Consider the following 24403-nt stretch of genomic DNA (forward strand, 5'->3'; position numbering starts at 1 on the left):
ACAAAAAAGAGAGTTAAGGGGTTCTTATGTATACCTTTTATTCCTTTTTCCTTGAGCCATAATGGATTGCCCAAGTCATTGGGCTGATTTTCGTGTCAGATAAGAGCCTTACAGTTGATCCTTTTGTTTTTTCATTTCACTATTTTTTGTCTCTCTGGCTTCCATTTTTTACTATGATGTAGACGATGAAGCTTTCAATCGAGATCCGATGATGATCAGCCATTCAGGTAAGGGTACTCTTTTTCTGGGCCCCTCTGTACAAAAAAAACTACTCCTCTGAAGACTTCCAATTCAATCAGAACCTAAACCTTCTTGCAAAGAGTCTTCTTCCTCTACAATACTATGGAAGGTGGTCTATTTTCTAAATTTCCATTTTAAAGTGTTAATCACAGGCAAGACATTTATTAGCATTTACGCATTAGAGCGTTATTAAATTTTTTTCTAGCTACATTTTTTTTATTACTTTATATTACATGTTTGAGCTTGAAAGTCACCTAAAATATACACGAGACTTAAACTTGATACCATGTATAGTCAGGTTGTACTTAAAACTTGAAATAGCCAGCTAACATATGGTCACTCATTAGGATGAGGGGGGAGTTCCTTTGGATTATTCAGAAAAAAGAAAAATTATAAGACACATAAGATTGTGCTCAAGGTTGCCCATCATCAATATTTAAGAAGTATAGTTTAGATTAAGGAACACAAAATATTTTTTATAAAAAACAAAATATATGCCTATATATATATATATGTAGAAATGAAAACTTCCCCCAATGAAAAAGACGCCCAAACCTCTTCAATGAAAGTTTTAATTAATTTTTGGTATTTTTTTCAAAATTGCGATCTTAAAGATGTGATATATATGCTTGTTTTTATAGGAATCAGTTCGTGGAGCATTTGATTCCAATGTATAATGTACCTATAGGTTTTTAAAAGTTTCAAAATCAATGGCCTATAATTTTCATAAATTTTTGAAGCTTCAAATATCATTTTTCTATCCAAAATTCATGAATCCAGTGTCGACTTATAAGAAATCAATTGGTCAGAATTTTGAAAAAGTACCAAAAAGTTTTCATTGAAAAGGTTTGTCCATTGAAAAAGTTTTCATTCTCCTCTATACTCCAAGATTAAAGACCTAGTAGTGTTGGCTCTGCCAGTCGTACTTAAAAGGTTGCTGTCCTACCAATATAAAACTCCCAGTGGTGGCCAGGCTGTCATAGCATTATACGGAAAACATTTTATTAAAAAAAAAAAACTAGCTGTAAATTCAAAATCGGGTCTGATTGCACGTTCAAATCTTTGCTGATTGTTTCATCAGTTGAGTTGCATTTGATACTGGGAACCTGGAAATTTCTGGATGAGTTAATATATCGGGAGTCGGGAAATTTCTGGATATGTTAATAATATTGAGAGTCGGGAAATTTCTGGATTAGATAATATTTTGTTTTTGTTCGCTGATAATTTGTTGGTTAGTTTATGGTATTGGTTCATATAGATTTTTTTTTTTGTTTTTTTGCAGAACTTTTTGGTTATCGGATGATGAATTCCTTCATGAAGATAGTTAAATTTTTTTTTTCGAGAGGCATGATAGCTACATTATGGATTAGTAATATTTTTTTTTCTTCATATTGGATTTTTGATATTGTTTGGTGGTACTCAAAACAATTTCTTGTCCACCAAAACTTAGGGGAGATGAAAATTGGGAACGAAAGTAAAGCAATTGGGACACATCTGTTTCATGGAAAAAATTGGTTCCTAACAGATGGAAAGAAGATAGATGAACGATTTTGTGGTTGTTGTTGAACGCAAAGCTAATTTCTCATTGACCATCATGTTGAAACGAAACTTGCTTCCTTTAGGTTTTTGGCTTTCTCAATTTTCTTTTCTATTTCTAGGTTTGGGCATATAGAAAAATCCAAGTAAAATTTTCTTTCAGCTCCTTCCTTTTTCACCCTTAGGATGGCGAAATCTTTTCAAATTGCCATACTTTTGGCGGGAAAGCGTTAAGGAAAAGGAAGCGTAAGCAATACGTTTCCTTCCAAAGAAAGTGGGAAAGGAAGGAAAGAAAGAAGAGGATTAGGGCAAAGAGGCGCTACAAGATCTCCAGGAATGGCGAACTATGAAGAAGCAGCGAAAGGCAAACCAGAAGAAGAAGAAGAAGAAGAAGAAAAAGAAAAAGACAAAGACGTAGATCCGATCGACGTCTTCCCCCGTGCTCGCGTGAGGAAGATCATGCGGATCGACCCCGAGATCCACAAGATGACCTCCGAGGCCCTGACGCTCGTCTCCCTCTCCACCGCCCTCTTCCTCCGCCATCTCGCAGACATCTCCGCCGAAGAAACCCTCCGCCGGAGGAAGAGGATCGTGAGGGCCGAGCACCTCCGGGAGGCCGTCCGCGGCCACCGCCCCACGAGTGATTTCCTCCTCGACTGCCTCCCACCGCCGGTCGCTCCCGCTCCCTCGGAGAGGCCGAAGGACCGCAGCCGCCCGGCCGAGGAGCAGGTTCCGGCCGGAACTCGCCGGATCGACGATTTCTTCCGGCGGGAGTAATGCCGGATTGTGTTTTTTTCGTTGTTCCCGAAATGCCCTCGTGAACGCGCCTTGATCGGTGGCTTAAAGCAGCATAAACGGTTTGCCTCTTTTCATAATTGTTGAAGGCTATTTTGGTCGTTTGATTATTCCCCTTTTATGAAAATGAGAAATATGCATATTCTTTATGGTGTTGGATATCTCATATCTTGCTCTGATACCCGGAAGGGCGACCGGATATAGATATGGAAGGAAACCACTCGATGAGACCAAATTGGGTAATTGGTTTTGATGGGGTAGGACCTCTATGGGGTTTGCCCGTACCCGATCCAAACCCTTGAACATAGTTACAAGTTGCAAACAATGCTATCGTGATTTTATCGTTGGATTTTTCAAAGGCCGATATAATTCCGAGAAAACTACAATATTTTCAAAGTAGCCGTTAATTGAACTTCATAATTTCTGCTGGTTCTTTGGCATCTCTGGCGAGAATTTGTTAGAAAAGTTTTTTTGTGATTCTTGATGTATAGTGGTATGAAAAAATGTGTAAGTGTGCATATACTGTTGTTTTATTTATGTCTTCAACATTGAGCAAAAACAGTGGCAGAGAAAGAATGGATGTTCCTTCGATTTGTTTCAAACCCGGTGAGAATCATTCTCTCACCAAACGAGGGAATGATTCTCATCTGCTCCATCCTCTCGCGTCAAAGCAAACATGAGAAAATGGAGCGTCAGAGAATGGCTCTCTTTGCAGTGGCAAATGGCAGGTCATTTCCTCATTTGTATAAGAAGCTGAATCAAATGAGTTCGAGTCTCGTGGTTTGGAATAATTTCTGGTGGGGAGAAGCAAACGCTATGTTTACTTGTCTTTATGTTTCATATGACATAATTATATGTGATCATCATCATAACAGAGCAACCCAGCAAAAGCTACTCAATCTACCAGAGAATGTACATGCTGCTATGTTCCATGAAGCCATAAACTAAATCACGGTTCAGTATATATGCCCATATGAGCATCTTCTTTTAACAAAAGAAGGCCATACACTGAGGGCACTTTTGAAAGCAGGAAAAGATTTCATAGGAAAAGAAAATTCTGCATAATGGCATGTTCTATTGTTCTTCTTCAGGATCTTCTTGCATCGACAGGAAATGGCCTACTTTAATGCTACATGAAAAATCAATCAAATATCAAGCACCGTGGTGGCACTTGATTCAACCTTGTCTATTGTGCCTCAAAGCTTTGAGGTGGGCTAGTTGGTAGTGATGTAAACGGTTTGGATTCAGGTTGGATATCCAACTTTATCTGAATTCATTTTGTTGGATTTGGTGGCAAAAATTGGATCCAATCAATAACCAAATCGGAATTCATGTAAATGCGGCATCTTATTGGCTATTTAATTTTGGATTTGGTTTTAGCTATTTCCATCTGAGGTCTGAATCCAACTCTAAATCCGATTGTGCAAAATCCAATTTGGTCGGATTCAGTAAGAGCCTAGACCGAATCAAATCCGTTCTATTTACATCCTTACTAGTTGTTGCAAGGCTGGTCCATTTCGCATGGAAGATGGGAGCATCACATACGTCAGAAGCTCCTCGTCAAAATTCTGAAAAGACAGTTAAGGGGTATGAAAATCCTGATTTTATGCTCGAATTGGTGTTACCAATTGCGTAAAATAGAGATTTTTGTTTCTGCATCAAGGTTTGGGTCTTAGGAACCAAACTTAGTTTTTTTTTCTTGAGGGAAACGTGTGGATCTTATTCGATATCATAAAAAAATTGGTGATGTTCAATAATGACAAGGTCTTTTTTTTTTTTTTTGAAAGATAAGCTGGGGTTAGGCAGACCCCCACCAGTTACTATTCAATCGTACCACTTTGGTTTTGAACCAGCAAAGTCCCACCACAGGGGGACATGCACTGACAGCTCCTACCAACCACCCGGAGCCCGTTGATAATAATGACAAGGTCCCTTGCTATTATCTAGATATCTAGATAAATGTGGGGAAATAAAGTGTCTTACCTTTCTGAGCTATGAAACATTGCAACTTCCTATAAGCAACTGTGAGTAGTTGTGCATGGTGATCCTTGGCATTGATGATTTTTATTGGCTACCTGTCCACTATATGCTATGTTTGGGAGCCTTGCAATGGGATGGAAAAACGGTCTGTGTTTTCAAAATATTGTTTTGTCAATTGTCAATATGTGATGAGAAATGGAGTTGTTAAGTGTTGAAATGTGGTGTTGGGGCTAGGGATGCACAACGAAATGAGCTGGCTCGAGCTTGACTCAGCTCGTTGCAAGATATATCTGTCCAAGCTCTGCTCAAGCTCGGAGCCGAGCTTGAATGACTTTGTCTGGACTCGGCTCAGTTCCGAGCTCGAGCCGAGCCGAGCTTCAAGGCATTAGAAAAAAATTCATTTTTTAAAAAATATTGTTCAAGGTGGGTTTCAAACCCAACCTCTCTCAAGTTTTCCAAGTGACCCACCACCACTAAGCCAAAACATACGTCATACTAAAATTTCTCTATATTAACAGCAAAAAAAGTGAAAAACGAGATTTTTGCTAAAAACCCAACTGCCTACCCATTATACCAACAGTAACTTGCTGAATATAATTGGAAATATATTATACATATACTTATATCCTAGCCTTATCTCATCAAGCTCGGCTCGTTTTCTTGCCCGAACCTTAGAACCATGAACTCGACTCGTGAACTTGGGGCTGCCAACACCATTGTTAAGTAATTGTTTTGGCAACGCCACTGCTCACAAATAGCAAGAGAGTATGAGAGCATGTCAGAAACCACAACACAACCTTGGATTCAAAGCTCCCAAACATACACGTCTCCAAGCATTCTAGTCAAAATGGAAGTCAATAGAACAAATAATTTTCTAAAGTTATTGATTACCCTTAAAACGTAAACTTGCAATTATTCATGGCCCTTTACAAAGTAATTATGTCGTTCTGTATCACAGAATCACTAAAATAAACATATCACGATAAATTAGCCTGAGCATAATAATAGCAAATATCACGATGTTTATGTGGAAAATGTCACAACTTTATCACTAAGGGATCGTATGCCTTTCACATGAAAGTGACACTCTTTCCTGACTGGGTAGAAACAATCATCAAGCAGGAATGAGCGAGCGGGGCCCACACATTTTCCACCCAAAGAAAAAGGATTCAACAAAAACCCATGTCACACCTCCCCACCTAGGAAAGCATTTCCCACCCAAGGGAAGGCTTGGGTGGGGGGGGGGGGGGGGGGGGGTTCAGTTTCCGCTGACTTCCCTTTCTATACCATGAAATAAACAGGGGCCTAAAATAAACATATCACGGAAAGCAATACAGACATTTTTATCAATCCTTTCTTGGAAAAGAAACTTCTATTAGATATTTCCTATTACTTTTGCTAATATTATTCTTGATTGAATTTATCTTTAAAGATTTTTTTTTTATAAAACCCCCTCAAAAGATTTAAAAAAAAAATGAAAATCTTCTGAAAAGTTCCAGCAGATAAAATGTTGATTTTACTACCCCCATGAATTCATAATCAAATCTTCTTCTATTGTCAAACAAGACATGACCAAGCTCATAACCTCCAGCACCTTTTCTTCTACTGATGCCAAATTCGATATTCTAATCTGAGCATCATACACCAAGTTCATAAATACAACCAACCCTAATACTAAACCCTGTCACATAACCCATGTGTTTGGGTTCAGGAAATTCAGTGGAATTGGGTAAAATTCCTCTTTGTGGCTGGCAAATGGCAACACGATTTTGTGGAATTGAATTCTTCCATCAGATCTCCTGGGTCCACAAAGTATGCACTTTTGCAGACAGTGGGGTTGTTTCTACACTTTGTGGTCAGTACTGAGACCTGTCCTCACTCTATTCATGTTAAGAAGGAAACTGCATTGAAATTTGTTTATTTGCTCAAGCAGGCGTTTCGTTTCTTATATCTTGATAAGGAAATAAAAGACGCTTCACCGTAAGAAGAAAGTTTCATTTACCATGAATTCAATATTATGCTTTTCTAGGCTGGAAACTATTCCAACTAGGTATGACTTACTTTTGGGAAACTATTTATTTTGATCAAGAATGTCGTGTGCTTTAATGTAGATATTTTGTTTTGATAAAATTTGCTCTTAAGAGGTCCAATATTAGGGACTGGATACAGGCACGCTAATATGTTGATTGTAACTTCATGTTGTTAATTTGTACTCTATATTTTGTTATTATTTGATTGGATGAACTAATAAAGTTTTGAAATTTTAAATCACTTGTGTACTCTTCCTCTTAATTGGGCAATTGTGTATGAGTGTGTGTGCCCGAATCAATTTGAAATAGCAAGACTCCTAATGAGAGAGAGAGAGGAACGAACTATAACCATCAACATTCCCAAAAAAGGTTCAACCAATATTGAACAGGCCGAAAACACAAAAAAGGCCCCAGACATGCCTAGGAGCCCAAAAAACAAAAATAAAAAACAAAAGACACAGTAAATCGACGAGATTCAGCCTGGATAGGAGGCGGGGGAGGGCAGGGTGGTAGATTGCGCTGAAGATCTGGGAGGCTAATACGCAGAATGGCGTACACGTCTCCAAAATATAGTTTACTAATTTATTAAAATATGCCGAAACTTGTCGAAAAATATCATTATTGCGGGTCATCCAAACGGCCCACCAAGATGAGAGTAGCCACGTTCGTTAAATAATTCGCCATTTCTTGCAACTGCGAACTGGCTGAGGGCCCTACAACAGGTCGATAGAGAACGACTCCTGTTGCACGCTGACAATAGGCTTATTCCAGGTAACCTTAAAGATGTTTTGAAAAACAGGGCACTCCCCAAAAAGGTGAAACACAGATTCTTCGACCGCCTCGCACAACACACATTTACTCAGAAGATGGAAGGCGGTGGATTTGAGGAAGTTGTCCGTCTGCACCCGTTCGTGTAAGATAAGCTATGCCAGGAAGCGTGAGCGAGGAGTCGGTCCCTTGCCCCAGATAAGGTGCACAGGGAACCGGTCTACCCCCGAAAGAAGAAGAGAGAGGTAGCAGGCTTTTGTGTGAAAAGAGTCGTTAGGCGCAAAGGCGTGGCCAAAGAACTGGGACTATGGGCCATTATTGCCATCATTTAAAAGAACAATAGACCAAGGTTGGATCCATGAACGACGCAGCTGCGACACAGTTTGCTGAATCACACAGTGGCCATCAAACAATGATTCAACAATCCCGTATTTAGAGAGAGGAACGCTTGCACACAAGGATCCTGATTGGTGCGCAAGCCAGCTTTGCTTCATGATGAGCATCATACTCCTCAACCTGGGATCTGGGTCCCCCAAACCTGCCCTCTACAAAGGAAGCCTTAGGGTTTCCCACCCCACCAGGTGACGCTTGGTGTTGGTACCTCGCTCAAACCACAAAAAGTTCACCAACACCCGAGAGAGCTTCTTACTGATCCCCATAGGCATCAGGAACATAAACATAAAGAATTTTGGCATAACATTTAAAACGTGCTTGATGAGAGTAAGTCTACCAGCGATGGAAAGGTAGGAAGCTTGCCAGACCGATATTTTATTCTGAACCCTTTGGAGAGTTGCGTTCCAGGCTGCCATTGAGATACGCGTGATCTGGAGTGGCAGACCCAGGTAAGAAAAGAAGTTTTCTGAGATAGCGCATCCGAAGATCCATTTTTCTATGGCCAGCATAGACGTAGAGGCATTGACCATGGATAGACAACACTTATCATTGTTCATAGATAAACCTGGCATCGATAGGAAATAAAGAAGGATAAACTTGAATCTTAACATTTGTTGGATGGAGGTCCTACCAAAAATAATCATGTTATCGGCATAGGTAAGGATATGACTCAGGAACTCCTGGATACCGAGAGAATCAATTAGACCACACTCTACTGCCCTCTTAAACAAAACCACAAGGCCTTCAGAAACGATGTTAAAGAGTAAAGGAGACAAGGGCATCATTGTCGAAAACCACGACCAAGTTTGAACTGCTGGCTACGAACCCATTGATCTGAATTTGGGACTGAGCATTGGTAACCAACTCACGCACCCAGCTAGAAAAGCACCTACCAAAGCTAAAATTTACCAGCATGTGGAAAAGAAAAGGGCAATGAACCGAGTCGTAAGCTTTATAGAAGTCAAGCTTAAGAGTGAAAAAAGGTCGCTCGCTGATCTTTAGAGAGTGCAACACTTCTGTGGCCATAATGAAAGAATGTTACAACCATCTATAAAGGATTAAGGCGAACTGTGCATCCAAAAAAAGCCGAGGAGCAACTGAACTCATCCCATTTGCCATGACCTTGGCGATAATCCAGTATAAACCCCCTAACACGGATATGGGGCAGAACCGTGAGATGTCCAATGCGGTTGCATTCTTAGGAATAAGAGAAACAATGGCCAGGTGAGAGTGAATCGACAATCGACCATTGCGATAAAACTCAACAAAGATACTAAGAATGCCACTCTTAACATAGTGCCAGAATATGCAAAAAAAATTCACAGGATACCCATCAAATCCTAGAGCTTTCCAACCAGAAGACTTCCGTACGACCGAGAAGATTTCATCTTCAGTGAAAGACACCTGCATCGACTTGGAGAGAGTCTGGTCCATGGACAAGACTAATGCAGAACCCATAGAACTACTTGCCGAGTGGCTGCAGAAATACAGGTTAGTGAAATAATTGATAACAGTTGGGAGGACCTGGTCGTCCGAGTAGGAAACACCTTCGATGGACATAGGTTGAATGACTTGTCTCCTATGCCTATGAGAGGCGAAGGAATGGAAGAACCTGATGTTCTCGTCACCAGCTTTAAGCCATATCACCCAAGACTGTTGCTTCTAGTGAATCTTATCCTTCAGTCGCCAAGATCGCAATAGAGAGTTAGCTCGACCGATCTAGCATTGAGGCTTTCAATATCGGATACAAACAGGGAGGTCATAGCCAAGATAGACTGATGGATAGAAGATAGCTTGCACTCCCATTCTTCCAGATTTTGGAATTTGCTTATGTTATTAGAAATAAGCCAAGATTTGATGTCACAAGATAAGCAAAATAGTTTAACCAGGCACCAGGATGTCGCCCAGGTCGCAAAGCAAGGTCTACTCAAAGACTTTAGGACGATCAACTCAAAACACTCCTCCTTAAGCCACCATTGCTCAAATCTGGAGGTTCTGCAGTTAGAGAAGCCATGCCCCCATTGGATAACAACCTGACTATGATCCGAAACAGATGGGAGAAGGAGACAACACGAGATATCATTGAGAGAGCTCAGCAGATTCATGGATACGAGTACTCGGTCGAGCAGATGGTAGCATGGGCGAGATCGCCGATTAGTCCAAGAGAAAGCTTCACCGATATAGGGGACGAGGTACAACCGATGCATCTGAATAAATTTTTAGAAGCCAATCATGGAAGCTGAGTAGGAAATCGGAATGCTTGAGTCATTTGATGACAACAGACAATTGAAATCTCTCGTGATAAGATGCTGCTCCTCGAAGGATTCAATAATCCTATTTAGGTTTGACCAAAACTCTTTCTGGCGGATCTAGCGGTGGGGACCGTATAACATGGTGACCATGGCCGACATAGGCTTGGCCGGAAGGGCAAGAGCGATGGAGATGGAAAATGCATCGTCGTCAAGTTGGTGTAAGCCTAGAGAAGGCTTCCCGAGGATGAGGATACCTCTCGCATAATGGAGTGCGGGCTTGAAGAAAAAATCTGCACCATGCCAGATTTGGGAAACGACTAAGCGTGAGACGTCTGCCATCTTTGTCTCACATAAAGCGATGAGATCAGGCTGTTCTTGACGGATCCAGCTTGCAAGGAATAGATGCTTAGAGGGGCAATTCAGGCCTCGAATATTCCAGCACGAAATCTTTATAACTAAAAATCTTAAAAACCCCGAGGAGTACGGTTCCGCACCGAACGCCTAGGAGATACCCCAAACTAGTAGGAAGGAGAATGCGAGGGCTGACAACGTCCCTTGATGGAGAGACCACCCCACCCAAAAGGTGAATATCCCTCGATCGAAGGAGGAGGCGTGGTGGCGTTTGGGATATGCGAATCAACATTGACCACAACCAACAAATCATCTGCAATAGCAGCGAATGACTCATGCATAAGATTATAGATGCTTTGGATCTGCGGTTGGGGTAGAGATAGATCGAGACGCCGAGTTGCTTCGACCACGGACATACCCATTGCGGATGAGAGAGGACTGTGCGAAGAAGGCAGATCGACGATTGAAGGAGAGGACAAGATGGGAGAACCCCCTTGGCCATCGAAGTCGTACTCCCTCGTGAATGAGGTAATGGCAGAGAAAGACGGATTCCAGCAAGCCACAATGAATGGAAGGGGACAGACGAGACTGTTGGAAATCAGGCATAGTGGACAGACGCTGCATCAATCTTTGAGATTCGATACCAAGGCCTAGAGGCCCTTCATGAGCATGTAGATGAATCGAGGTTGAACCGAGACTCCAATAAGATGATGCTGATAGACCCAGGCAGAAACCAAAGCATCTGATACCTAAACCGTCGACTGTGGGAAAGGCCCAAGATCTGAACCACCATTGATCAACGCAAACAGAAATGTTGATGTAGCCTTTATAGAAGAGCAAAGAGAAAGCTGTGGTGCATGGATGACCACTGAAGGACCCCTATGCTAATCAACCTCGAGCAAGGGGTCCACCATAGGGATCGGCTGCAGCGAAGCCCACTTCTCGAGCTTCCATAAATCCCACGAAAGACTGCATGTGCAAAAATGAGGCAAAGATTGCTCGAAACTCCCACTAGCCCACCCTAGAGTCGGCCCGTCGCCTCGGAAAGGATAGGTATGGAGGGAGAATGGACCGGGATACGTGCTATATGAACCGCAACGCATACCAATCCCGAAATCCAAAGTGTAAAGGGGTGGTCCCCCAAGAAGAATGAGAACTCCAGAAAAAGAGCCAAGAGAAGAGGAGACATCATTTAAGGAGGGCTGCGAGCTCTCAAACCACGGCGTATGATTGCCGCATGTAGACCCATAGGCAGATGAAATGATAAACGCCAGCTTTTGTGAAAACACTCAAGATGAGCAACCGCCTTGGACCAGAGTGGCCCCCGACGCCAAGGCCACGATAGGCGAGCAAAGGGCCAACTGAGAACCTTGGAAAACCTTACATGGGCACGAGGACCCAACGATGTCGGTCAAGGAAACCAACCTAGCCAATGGTTGCCGCTGGTCTCGAATATGGAGGAGCCAACATGGACACCAAAGGATAGAATGCCGGAGTCTAGGCATAGCTAACGCGAAGGGACCGCCTTCCTTAGCTTTTGCCTTAAAAGAACCTCGAAAAGCAGAAAAGGGAAAAGCTGAGATATAGTACTTGAGCCAGTTAGAAGAAACCGTACTAACCGCAGCAACCACCGAGCACGCAGCCGGCATCCTAGAGCTGCAATCATCACCAGAAAAAGAACCATCTGAGACGACGACAACACTATTTTGACGAAGAGCCAATAATGAGGTGCAGGACCCGAGTCAGGCATTGAGGGTGAGCGGTCCACCTAGATGAACACGACCGAGATGGTTGAGTAAAAAATGCTTCCCTATGAACGACATAGGCGCGAACGACGATGAGATAGTCGACACCCAAATAGAGCTGATCTTGAAAACCATGAACGAAGATGAAGGATCCTACAGTTGGCCGATCTTTACCCAAGGCGAGAATGAGGTTTTGTGTCGGGGGTCTTTAACTCACAAAGAAGCCCGTCCAATGGAAGAAGAGGTAACAACACTAGAGTGCTTACAGACCGGGTGTCTCCTGGACTGGAATGATGAGGCACAATGTAGGCATGCACGACGCTTTAAAAAATTGAGAGATAGACAACTGATGCACCACCAGTCCCCCGGCTTAGCCCAGGGAAGAAGAGAACAAGAAAGACTCCGAAAAAAAGACCACTGCCAGGATGACTTAACCTCCTGCCAGCCACAAACGACGTCCGATCGGGGAGACCTACGGTAGAAAAAAGGAGCACAGAGCAGGGCACCGACAAAGTAAGCATGAAGGGATTCAACCTTGACGCCCTGCAAGAAATGTCAGATATCACCAGGGAGCAGCGAGACGGAGGCCATGCAAGAAGCGAACACCTCCGATAGGGAAAAGAATACATGGAAAGAGAGGCGGAAAGGGAGGGCAACAGAAGCACCTTGGTGACGTAAGGCGAAAGCTAGCCCCCAGTCATTCAAAGCCTCTTGGATAGAAGAAAGGGCCTGCTGGTTGACGAGCAGAGGGTGGGTGGGGCATAGGCCCCAAAAGTAGAGGGATGAGGTATGCATGCCGGAAGAGAGGCCGACGAGCACAAAAGAGGAAGGGATAGAGAAAGATGCTCACTGGAACTAGGGTGCTAACCCCTTTGCCAGCAGGGGAAAGAGAAAGATAACCTCTAAAAAAAGGGGCAGAGGAAGAGCAGTTTCGCTGGATTAAGCAGGGGCACCATCATCTTCTTGCTGGTGCTCCTGTGTTGCGGCTACATTCCTACGTTCGACACCGGTCGAACGATGCTAGAGGGAGTGGACGCAGGACGCCGGATGAAGGTTAGGGCCTGCAGCCGATGGAGGTTAGGGTTGCTAGGAAAAGGGGGGAAGAGAGGCTGAGAAGCACGTAGGATGCCAGATGAAGGTTAGGGCCGCAAGACGCCCTCTTCTCCTTGTGTTGATGCTTCACGAGTCTAATCGCTGAAGGAAACCTTGTTTTTCTTGCTAGTCGGATCACAGGAGGAAACCCTGATTTTTCTCGCAGCCTAACCCACTGCCACCCACCATTGAAGAAGAAAATGGTGGAAAAACTTGAGGAGTTAAGGTGGGAAGGGATGGGTGTGGCAGAACGAAGACACATGAGGGAAGGGAGAGCTGTGAGAAAAAGGGTGAGGGAAGGCGTGTAGGGGAAGAGGGTGGGGAGAAAACCCTGTGATGAGGGAGGGCTCTCCTGTGATGTAGGGGTTGAGGAGGACTCTTCGATGATGAGGGCGGCTATGCAATGGTGGGGAAGACCGAAGGGTGGAGCTGTGGGGTCGTGGGAGCAGAAGGCAATGGTGGGAGTCAAGAGAGAGAGACCCAACACACACATTGATGCCATGTTTGCAATGCTATGTGATTCTTGAATTTTCTTAAGATCTTGTGATTGTAAATCACAAGGTTGGTGAAATATAAGAAAAGTACAAATTATAATTGTGATTGCTAGATGTGATTGTTTTTTACTTGAATCTTGTGAAAGCTGGTCTCAAGATTGACCTTGTGAACAACAATCACAGCGTTTGCTTTCTCAGCTGTGATTGATCACCACCACCCATGATCATAGCAAACATACCCTGACTCCTGATACTTTGCAAACAATGGATAGTGAATTGTGTGCATGTGATTTTGCTTCATAACCCAGTTTTGGAGATATGAAAAAGTGACACATAAAGTGAATCATGTGACTCACTCTACAAAGGCTATATCTTTTTCAAGGGGTTCACTTTCACAACATGCAAACATTACTTTTACAATGTCTTATGGAACTTAATTTTTTTCAAGATATTCCTAATTCCAATCATAATCACAAGTTTATATAAACATAAAGTGCAAGTTGTTGGTGATTCTCACCTGGGGTGACTCCTCTGAAACTTGAGAAAGTTGATCACAAGAATAGACCAGTGACCAACTTTCCAAGTGTGATGACTCATCATACCCCTAACCAAAGCAAATGTATTCATGAATTTTGGCTCATCTTGGTTAGGACAACTGACCAAATATTCCAGATTTTCGTAACTCTTGCCAGCTTAGCCATTTCATGAAGGTTCTTTCCTATGGGGAAAGTAAATGATTTACACATGGTGAAAATAACTTTGCTCAGCACGACACTTTCTCATCATGATGTTAAGGTGTCTGTTTTATTCATGGTGGAAAAGGGAGGGAAATAAATGCTCACTTGGTAATTTTCCGTGAAAACTACATGAAACAAATGGCCCTTTAGAAACTTATAATATGACTATTGACTACAATAAATGGACCACCTATAAATGGAACCATGCGGCAGCACTCTAGAGGCGAACTCTAAAAGATCATGCCCGTTCATCTCCCAATTCGACAGTTTGTCATTTGGGTGTTGTAAACAACAGTCCTGCATCATTAAGAATGGGTAATAAATATTCTCCTTGAAAGCGAGGACAATAATAATGATATTTCCAAAATGCTTTGTTTTACCTGTCTATAACTGTCACGTTGGGCACATGATATTTTATATTCTTTTAAACATGTGGATGCCACTAGATTGACACATTATGTATCGGGTGGTCAACTGATACCTAGGTGATACGTGGGTAGTAGACTTCTCTCTCATTCATATATATATATATATATATATGAAATAATGGGTCTGTACTAAATGAAACGTGTTAAATAGGTTTTTCTGCTCTTTAGATATTTTTTTCGCAGTTTTGTCCCTGTAAATGTGTTGGGGTTGGTCTGTTTATGAGGAATCCACACCTGGATCATGTATTTTCGATGAAAAAACTAATATTTAGACCCTTGAAAATTTATAAAGATTTTGGATTGTTGATTTTTTGAACATTATAAAAACCTACCCGTGCACTTCAAAAGCTGATCCCTATAAAATCAAGTACATAGATTACATTTGTATGGTCATAATTTAAAAATAAAATAAAAAAAACTAAAAAACTCATTTAGCAGTTTATTTAACATATTTTATTTAGCATGTACCTATTACTCTATATATGTGTGTGGAGTTAATATTTGGTGCTTTTGAAAGCATCAAATTATACATAACTATTGAGATGAAAATCCTTCATTATAGTCTTTTTCTGTAAATTAAATAGTGGTAATGATAGGGTGTTCTCAGGGTATCTATTTAGTAAAAAAAAAGTTTTGGATAATGTGATTATAGCATAGATTTATGTTTTTTAAGAACCATAAAAATCAATGGCTTGCAATGTATCAAAATTTCATGACTTAAAAAATCCTGTTTTTATGCCAAAAACATGATTCCTATCAATGTTGAGTACATCCATAAGGTTTAATTAAGAAGATACAACTTACAACCATGATTTCTAATATGTGGGAGTAGATACTCCCACAACACCATAACATCATTAAATATTATAAATGTGATCTACAATGCTTGTTTAGTGAAAAATGAGTTTTGAAACATATGATTGTGTCACATAAACATGTTTTTTTAAGGGTCTAAAAAATAAACATTCTACAATGCATTAAAATTTCATGATTCAAAAGATTATATTTTTTGGATTGAAATAACATGATCCAAGGCTTGATCCTTAGCAAAGAGATCGACCTTAGTGAACACATCTATGTTGTCAAATTGAGTTGATAAACCTTGAACCTATGATTTTTAGCTCAATAGTTTTATATAATTTAGTGCCTTTAAAGGCATCAAATATTAACTTTTATTTATATAATATGTTCGACCAACCCCTTGTTTTGGGTCGGTCGAACCAATCTCGCATCAACCGTTTGATCATCACATTCGTCCACTGAATGAAGTTCAAACATTTGAAAATTGTTTACTTTGGGCTGTTTTCAGAAAAAAAAATCCTGCCATCAGACTCAGAAACCCCCCCTAATGACAACCATCTCTCTCTCTCTCTCTCTCTCTCTCTCTCTCTCTCTCTCTCTCTCTCTCTCTCTCTCTCTCTCTCTCTCTCTCCTAATCGAATTAACAACGGATAGACGTGAGTGCGTGCATTGCATGACACCCTTTTTTTTCAAAAAAACAATTTTAGTGGTAAGCAAGACTGTCATTAAAGGCCTCGTCTTCTGTAGGGCTGGTAAACAAGCTGAACTATGAATAATATATATATAAAACATATATAATAAATATATTATATAGATTTTATTGAAAAGTAAATATTTCATATAAATAATATATGCATATAATATATAATATGTATAATGAGCTTATACGAGCCGTGCTTGCCATGTTCGTGCTTTGCTCATTTGCCTAAATGGGTTGGCTCATAGCTCTACTCACAAAGCTTCTCACAAGCCCACCGTCAAAAGGTGTTTTCACCCCTTCGACATGGGCATGATGGACGACACACACATCTATTGAGGTTCCTTTTAATGGAGGTAGGCAACTACTCCTTACTATATATATATATAGTGGGTATGAAACCTTTTAATAAAAAATATAATATATTTCTTATTTTTTTAAGTTTTTTTGCACATTTAACATTCCAGATGTGATTTTAAAAATCAATGGCTTACAATTTATCAAATTTTAAAGCCTCAAGAAAACATATTTTTACATAAGAAAACTATGATCTAAGGGTCAATTTCTACCATTTTGACTATTTTGAACACATCCATGATGTGAGATTTTGTCAAAACAACTCCAGCTAAGAGTTCTTTATCTAAGAAGGTAGCAAATGGTACCCTCTCTCTCTTTATATATATATATATATTTGTTCCTTCATTGTGCACCAAAGTCTTTTCCTTGCACTTGATCTAACCCTATGAATACGAAAAGTATATGTTGTTTTCTAAGAATTGTACCTCAGATCATATAGTCAAAATATAATCATGATTTCTAAGTCCTGATTTTTTTTTTCAATTTATTATACAGAAAAATCACGCTTGAAATCAGAGTCCAGGCTGGTCTTTTGCCTACCATTATCTCTAAGGCTTTTTGACCACCCGGTTATTTGATTGAACAATACTTGATTAGGGACCAATCCTTGTATCATGATTTTTCAATGTGTATGCAGGTTTTTTCCTCGAGGGTTAAAAATTCCACAACATACACTATATCAAAATTTCACAGCTCAATAAATAATGCTTTTACATTGAAATATATAGCACGATCTAGGGGTTCATTCTTACTAAATGACCATGTTTAACAAGTTTTTATGTGGTCAGATTTTGTCAACAATACCTGCCCCCGTGAATTTCAACTATACAATTTGAAACTCATGAGTGTAGCTAATTTTTTCTCATATATGATTTTTTTTCAATCAAAGAGCTTATATCTCAAGGGCAGGTTTAGAAGAGAGAAAAACTCTCATAGGAAATGAAAGTTTTATCTATGAGAATCTTTGATATGAGAAGTTTTTCAAAAGAAATTTTTTTGCTTGTTTGTGTAGCATGAAAAAATAGAGTGAAAAAATGTGAAAAAATGAGAGTGAGAAGGAGGAGGGTGGAGGTGAGATGGATGGTGGTGGTGAGATGGGTGGTGGGGAGTGTAAAAATAATTTTTTTCTTGATAAAAAACATTCTTCCACCCCTCCCTCAATGGAGGAATGTTTCCTATCAAAAAATTTACTTTTTAGAAAAACTCTCTTAACAAAAAAGACTCTCTCCTTTGGAAAAGTCAGAAAATCCATATGTATTTTTTTATTTTGCATCACTTTTCCTACAGCTTTCTCACTTCTAAATGTGCCCATAAGGGATTAGCGTAGTTAAAAAGGACTTCATCTGTCAGATGGGTAGTCGGGATTCGATTCCTATCGACCCTACTTCTTTGGAAATGCCAAAGTAAGCATAAACCCTGGTGGCGGGGATACTCGATCCTGAAGTTTTTAGTGCCCAGCCGATGACTATGTCTATGAACTCGATAGCAGGTTTCCACAAGTTAAATATGAGGAAAAAACACAAAAGAGCTTATCAATTTAAAGGGCTCATCGGCTGGGAGTAGTTGGCATGACTGGATCGTGTCCATAGTACACTTGGCCCGATTATTAGTCCAAATGTGAATGTGAATCAATGCCATTGTGCACAAAGCTCACCCTTCATGTCATCTGAGCCAACGGAGTTACAAGTCTACTCTGCCCTAGCCTGTTTTTTACTTATATATTGGGCCTTAGTTTACATGTGCTATGAAGCGCATTTACATGATTACATTGCATTCATCGAGAACAAAGTCTACTTCACACGTGCCATCCAGCACCTCACAACGCATGCATCTTGAGTTGGTGTAGGGTGAAAAGTTTCCCAACCCCAACAACAAACAAACTTCTTCCCCAAGTTAATTTACCATGACCCTTTATTTTTTTTTACTCCAAAATGGCATTCTTGATCTTGGTGATTCTGCCTGTAAACTTGACAAAAATGTCCCCATGACACAAGGCAATAAGAGCATCATTCATCACTTGTTACCTTCCTAATGGTCACTTAATTTATTTTTGCATTATACCTTAATCCCAATAACATAGTCTCAAGTGTTATGCAATTATAAAGCTTATTGTAGATGAAAATTTCAAAATATCATGATAAATTGAAAAACCACTTTCTTTCGTTTAAAAAAGCACTGCCAAAAGACCATGCCAAGCTGTGACTATGCATAATTAGAAGTTTCCTATGTAGTAGTGTTTCAAAATTTAGTAGGTAGGTTCTTTTGGATAATAATATACCAAGAAGCATACACTAAATGCTAATGAAAACACTTCTCTACCCCATTCAATGCGATTAGGCTTAGTGATGTAGGAGATATTTTATTATAGCATCAATGCTAATGATCATATAACTCACTGGAGTTCTGATAGATATCAGTCGTACATGTTTTTTTTTGAGGGAAAGAGAAATTTATATTATCAGTAAATAAATAAATAATACAGTCATAGGTTGAGGACTTAACCTATGCTAGAAAAGTAGAAAAGTTCACTCGAAACAAAGGTCTTAACCAATTCAAATCCTCGGATCCTAACCAGGTAGAAAATATCTATTAAGAGGAGACGCCTCAAAAAATCAGGGGAGGTGAAAGCCTCTGTAAATATGTCTTTGTTTCTCTTTCCCAGTGTTTCACCATGCAAGTATATATAAGCCAACACCACCAGACAAAGTACCAACTCAGGGTCAAGAATCAAGTTCTTAGCAAAATACTCCTCCCTGACAATCAAAGTGATACCAGACCAGTAAGAGCAATAATCATTGAAAGTGAATGCATGCCTTTTTAGATAGGCAAGCTGGGGTTATACAACTATACCATTAGAATTTTAACCTGCAACATCCCAACACAAGTTGAAACACTACTACATAGTTAAACCATAGAAAAACTCCTCAAGATGGTGGCGATTCTATACATATGTTGCAGCAAGCAACACCAAACAAGAAGATTTTGTCTGCATATTGAATTAGGGAGACATTTTTATTGTGCATAGCAATGGGATAGATCTGAAAATTGTTGTCCGACCTTCAATCACAATATCGAATAAGAGAGGAGACGAGGGGCAACCTTGTCTTAGGCTCCTCACCGTCATTTGAGCATTAGAGATTAGATCCTCAATCCACCCAATCCGTGAGTCTCCAAATTCAAAGCTTCGAAGCAAATTAAACAAATAAGACCATCAACAAAATCGAAGGCTTTAGTGAGGTCGAGTTTTAACATGAGCAAGGCTTGATCAGAGTGTAAAGATCATGAGCAACTTCATGGGCCAAGACAAAACATTCCTGTAAGTGATGACCCATAATCAATGGGCATTAAGCCAGATCAATGGTACATCCAATGACACACTTCAATATGAAAGCAACAGCTTAGCAATGACTTTCTAAACATCGCCCAAGAGTGAGATAGGGTGATAGTTGTTCATATCGGAAGGTGCCAACTCCATAGGAATGAACACGAGTTCATTCCTATTAAATGCTTTTAACGGGTTTTATTGTGGTGAAATCAGAAAAATAGATGAAGTCCACTTTAAACTTTGTTAGCCAATATCATGACCTGGACCGAGAGTCCAGTCTGCTACTGCATTGACATCTTTACATATGGTAAAAGAAGAAAAGATAATGATGGCACAAATGGAAAGTTGTTAAAATATAAAACTGCTGAAGATAATCCCTATGATAGTGTAAATCTCTCATTAATAAATCTCTTGAATCAAGAGATCAGAATTGTAGTGTGAGCTATAAAATCAATGAAAACCCTCTCTCATGTTAATTGTGTGTGTGAGAGAGGGAATTGTGGATATAGGCTTTTATCCTGAGGTTGAACCACGTTAAAAGTTTATTCTTTTATGGTATCAGAGCACAACGATCATGGCCTCGAGTTCAATGTCATCCTCTCAATCCAGTGGCGTCGGGAATCAACAATCTTCATCAAATGTTAGCACTTTGATTTTTCCTCATGTTCTCACTAATCTTCAGCACTTCTTGTCCATCAAATTAACTTCAGAAAATTATTTACGGTGGAAATGGCAATTCAAACCCATTTTGATCACATATGATCTTATGGGATATGTTGACGGTAGCAAACCGTGTCCTTTTCGTTATGTCGAAGGATCAACATAGTTAAATCCCTCATATATTGCTTGGATAAAACATGATCAACTTTTAATGAGTTGGTTGATTTCCTCATTAAGTGAATCGGTTCACTGCCAAGTTATTGGCCTAACTTTCTCCTTCGAGCTTTGAAACACCCTCAAGTCATCATATGCGGCGCATTCAAGATCTCGTATAATACAATTAAAAGGATAACTTCAAGAAAAAAAGCAAATCGATCGATCAATATTTTCAGCAAGCCAGGTCTATATCCTATGAGTTGACCATTGCATCTAAACTGGTCCCTGAAGAGGATTTGGTTATGCAACTCCTAAGAGGTCTTTCCTCAGAATTTCATGCTTTTAAGACCTCCATAGAAACTAGTTCAGATCAAATCTTTCTGAATGAACTCTATAGTCTTCTCCTGATTCAAGAAAGACATCTCGTTGGCATCAATAACACCGAGTCCAATCAAATTAATGCCTCTGTAAACACGACACTCAAACCTAACTATGGAAACCAAAATCATAGAGGATTTACTCCAAGAGGCTGTGAGATGGTCGATATCAAAATGATAAACCATGTATCATATGTTAGATCTGTAAAAAACCGAGTCATTTAGCCCGGACATGTTATCAATTGCAGTCGTATGTTCAACAATCCAATGTCTTCTCCTAGTGCTTATCATGTGACTCCCCATAATGACTCGAGCGACAACAACAACTGATACTCAGACTCAGGTGCATCGCATCATGTCACAAGTGACTTGAATAATTTGTCTATTTACTCATAATATCAAGGTGATGACAACATCATAATTGGAGATGGTTCAAGTTTGAGTATCAAGCACATTGGTTCCTCCTTTTTTGATAAATTCATGATGAATGAAATATTACATGCACCTCAAATCTCAAAAAATTTCTTATTGGTTCAGAAATTTGCTAAAGATAACAATGTGTTTTTTGAATTTCACCTAAGTTGTTGTTATGTGAAGGATTGCAGTATAGGGAGAACTCTTATCCAAGGAGAAAGTGAAGGAGGACTCTACAAGATGACACTTGCAGGGGATAAGCAGGCATGTGTCTCAAAAAAGGATTCTATTGATTTCTGGCATAAGCGTATGGGTCATCCTGCTCTTGATACGGTGGTGAAAGTATTGAATAAACTTGGTTTGCCTTTTCAAGATTTCATTAAGAATAAGGTGTGTGAGGCATGTTAGGTGGGAAAAAGTCATCATCTACCATTTGATCAGCCCGCAACACTAGTAAACGATTTGCTTGATGTTATTTATTCTGATGTTTGGGGTCCAACCCCAGCCACTAGTATTGACGATTTTCATTATTATGCTTTATTTGTTTATGCTCACTCCAAGTACACATGGCTATATCTACTCAAGCAAAAATGAAATTTATTTCAAAATTTTCAAAATTTTAAAGCTCATGTTGAATTAGTCATGGGCTCTAAGATTAAATTTTTTCACTCGGATTAGGGAGGTGAATACCAAGGGCTCTCGAAATTTCTTGAATCTAATGGCATTGGCAATTGGATATCTTGCCCTCACACACTCGAACAAAATGGGGCTGCTAAAAGACGTCATTGTCACATCGTTAAATGTGGTCTTACTATGATGGTTGAAGCTAGTATACCTCAAAAATTTTGGTTTTATACTTTTAGTGCTACCACATATCTTATGAATATAACTCTAACTAAGGTTCTAAAAGGAAAAAGTCCTATTGAAGTCTTCTTCAAAATGGAACCAAATTATAAAATTTTGAAAATATTTGGTTGTGCCTGTTTTTTGTGCTTATGCACTTATAGAAAACACAAAATAGAGGATAAATCCAAAAAATTTGTATTCGTGGGCTATGCTCCCAAGCATCATGATTATTTTTATCTAAGCCTAAAAACTAGAAAAATGATTATCTCTCCGCATGTCATATTTGATTAATATAGTTTCCCTTTTAGAAGTGGAAATGAAGACAAAAATATATAGTTAAATAGAAAGGTCAATCAAGATCCCATTGTTTTAAGATTTCTCTTCTAGAACAAAGAAAAATTCAATGACTCTATGATTGAGTCTAATTTTGATGAATTTAGAATTGAAGGTGACGACGACATTCAGTCCATGTCACCCAACAGCCAAGAGCTCGCTTAGCCCATGATGCCCAAGAATCAAGTTTGTGATGACCCATACATGCACTCATCACATGATAACTCAGTTTTAAGATGGAACTTTGAAACCAAAGGTATATGGCATGTCAAAGTATTCATTAAAAAATGGTTTTTACTTGCCTCATTGTTCCAAGATAAAGAAAATGTGATGTTTAAAGAAGCCATAAGAGATCCAAACTGGTGCCATGAAAAAGGAAATTGAGGCATTGAAAAAAAATCACACCTGAATCTTAGTCCCTAGATCAGAAATGGTTTAAGGGGAAATACATCCAGTAGCAACCACTAAACACTCGGTGGAGGCGATAACAAGTTCAATTCTTCTCCAAGTAGGGAAAGCACATTTGTTGGACAATGAAAAACACTCCCCCACTGAGCAAGACAGATTGTTTTCCACAAGAGTTGCGTTGTACAAAACTCCTGACAAACGACAAATTGGAGACCGACCTATTGTTTTCCGTCACATTTAGCATATAGTTAAAATCACCGGCGAAAGACCTGCAACAAAATTCCTCAACTTTCTCCCATACAAATTTACTTCCTAGCTGAAGTCATCCGGTCGTTCACCAGTAGAGAGACAGTGGCTCAAACTAAAAATAGGAATGTTGCGACAACGCTTCCACATCAATATACCTCCTGAGCATAGTGACAAATATCGTGAGATTTACGAAAATCTAGTGTTTTTCTCGCGAATAATATTTTAAAAGTTTAAAAAAACGGTAAAATTTTTGCGAGATTTATAAAAATATCATGATTTTTTCGTTTTGTGACAATATCTAGCAAAAATATCACGAGATTTTGTAAATCTTGCGATCTATCGGCACAGTATTTGGCATGAAAGCTGATGGTCTTCGAGATGGTGTCCTTTCAGCTTCTTCCTCTTCTCGAGCCTGGTGGTGCAGGGATTGAAGCTGACCATCAACATCCTCAACAACAACAACAACAACACCGAGGAGGCATTCAGGGCGCGCATCAGCAACAGGGTGCTTCGGGTTGGTGATGGAGTGTGTGTTCCTTGTGCTGTCCATGGTGTGCACCATTGAGATCAGGCTGGGGCTGCTGTCGTGTGGGAGCCAAGCAGCGCAGAGGGCTGGCATGGCGCTCTTCACACCGTCACCACTGCACTCCTCGCCTATATCTCCACCATCTTCTATACGGCTACGCCTTCATCTATTAGAATAGTAAGACTCCTTCACTCTCTCTTTCTCTCTCAATGCCAAGATGGGGAGCTCTGTTTTCCTTGATTAGTGGGAACCTCTTCTCTTGTTTGTCATCTTGGGGTTGTCGATTTGAGCATTTGGGCATGTCGCAGTATTGTACTTCAAATTCATGAGCGCCGGGAATTGGTTATTACAGAAGGTGTTTAAAAAAAAATTCTTTTGGCTTTTTGAAGCATGATTAAAATGAGGGCTACTCT

At 40.0% G+C, this 24403-nt stretch overlaps 1 protein-coding gene across 1 annotated transcript; it reads left to right on the forward strand.

Annotated features, from left to right (window-relative positions):
- The first annotated feature begins 2112 nt into the window (after window positions 1-2112).
- NF-YC13 (nuclear factor Y, subunit C13) lies at window positions 2113-3083 on the forward strand. The gene has a single exon (XM_090009496.1). It carries the CDS (start codon window positions 2113-2115, stop codon window positions 2551-2553), a length of 441 nt encoding a protein of 146 aa, XP_089865622.1. The 3' UTR covers window positions 2554-3083.
- Window positions 3084-24403: the final 21320 nt, after the last annotated feature.

The sequence above is a fragment of the Nuphar pumila genome, chromosome 6, assembly GCF_984573655.1.
Source record: "Nuphar pumila chromosome 6, dmNupPumi1.hap1.1, whole genome shotgun sequence".
NCBI classification, from domain to species: Eukaryota; Viridiplantae; Streptophyta; class Magnoliopsida; order Nymphaeales; family Nymphaeaceae; genus Nuphar; species Nuphar pumila.

Coding starts and splice junctions, on each gene's coding strand:
- NF-YC13 (XM_090009496.1), top strand. CDS start 2,113: ATGGCGAACTATGAAGAAGCAGCGAAAGGCAAACCAGAAGAAGAAGAA.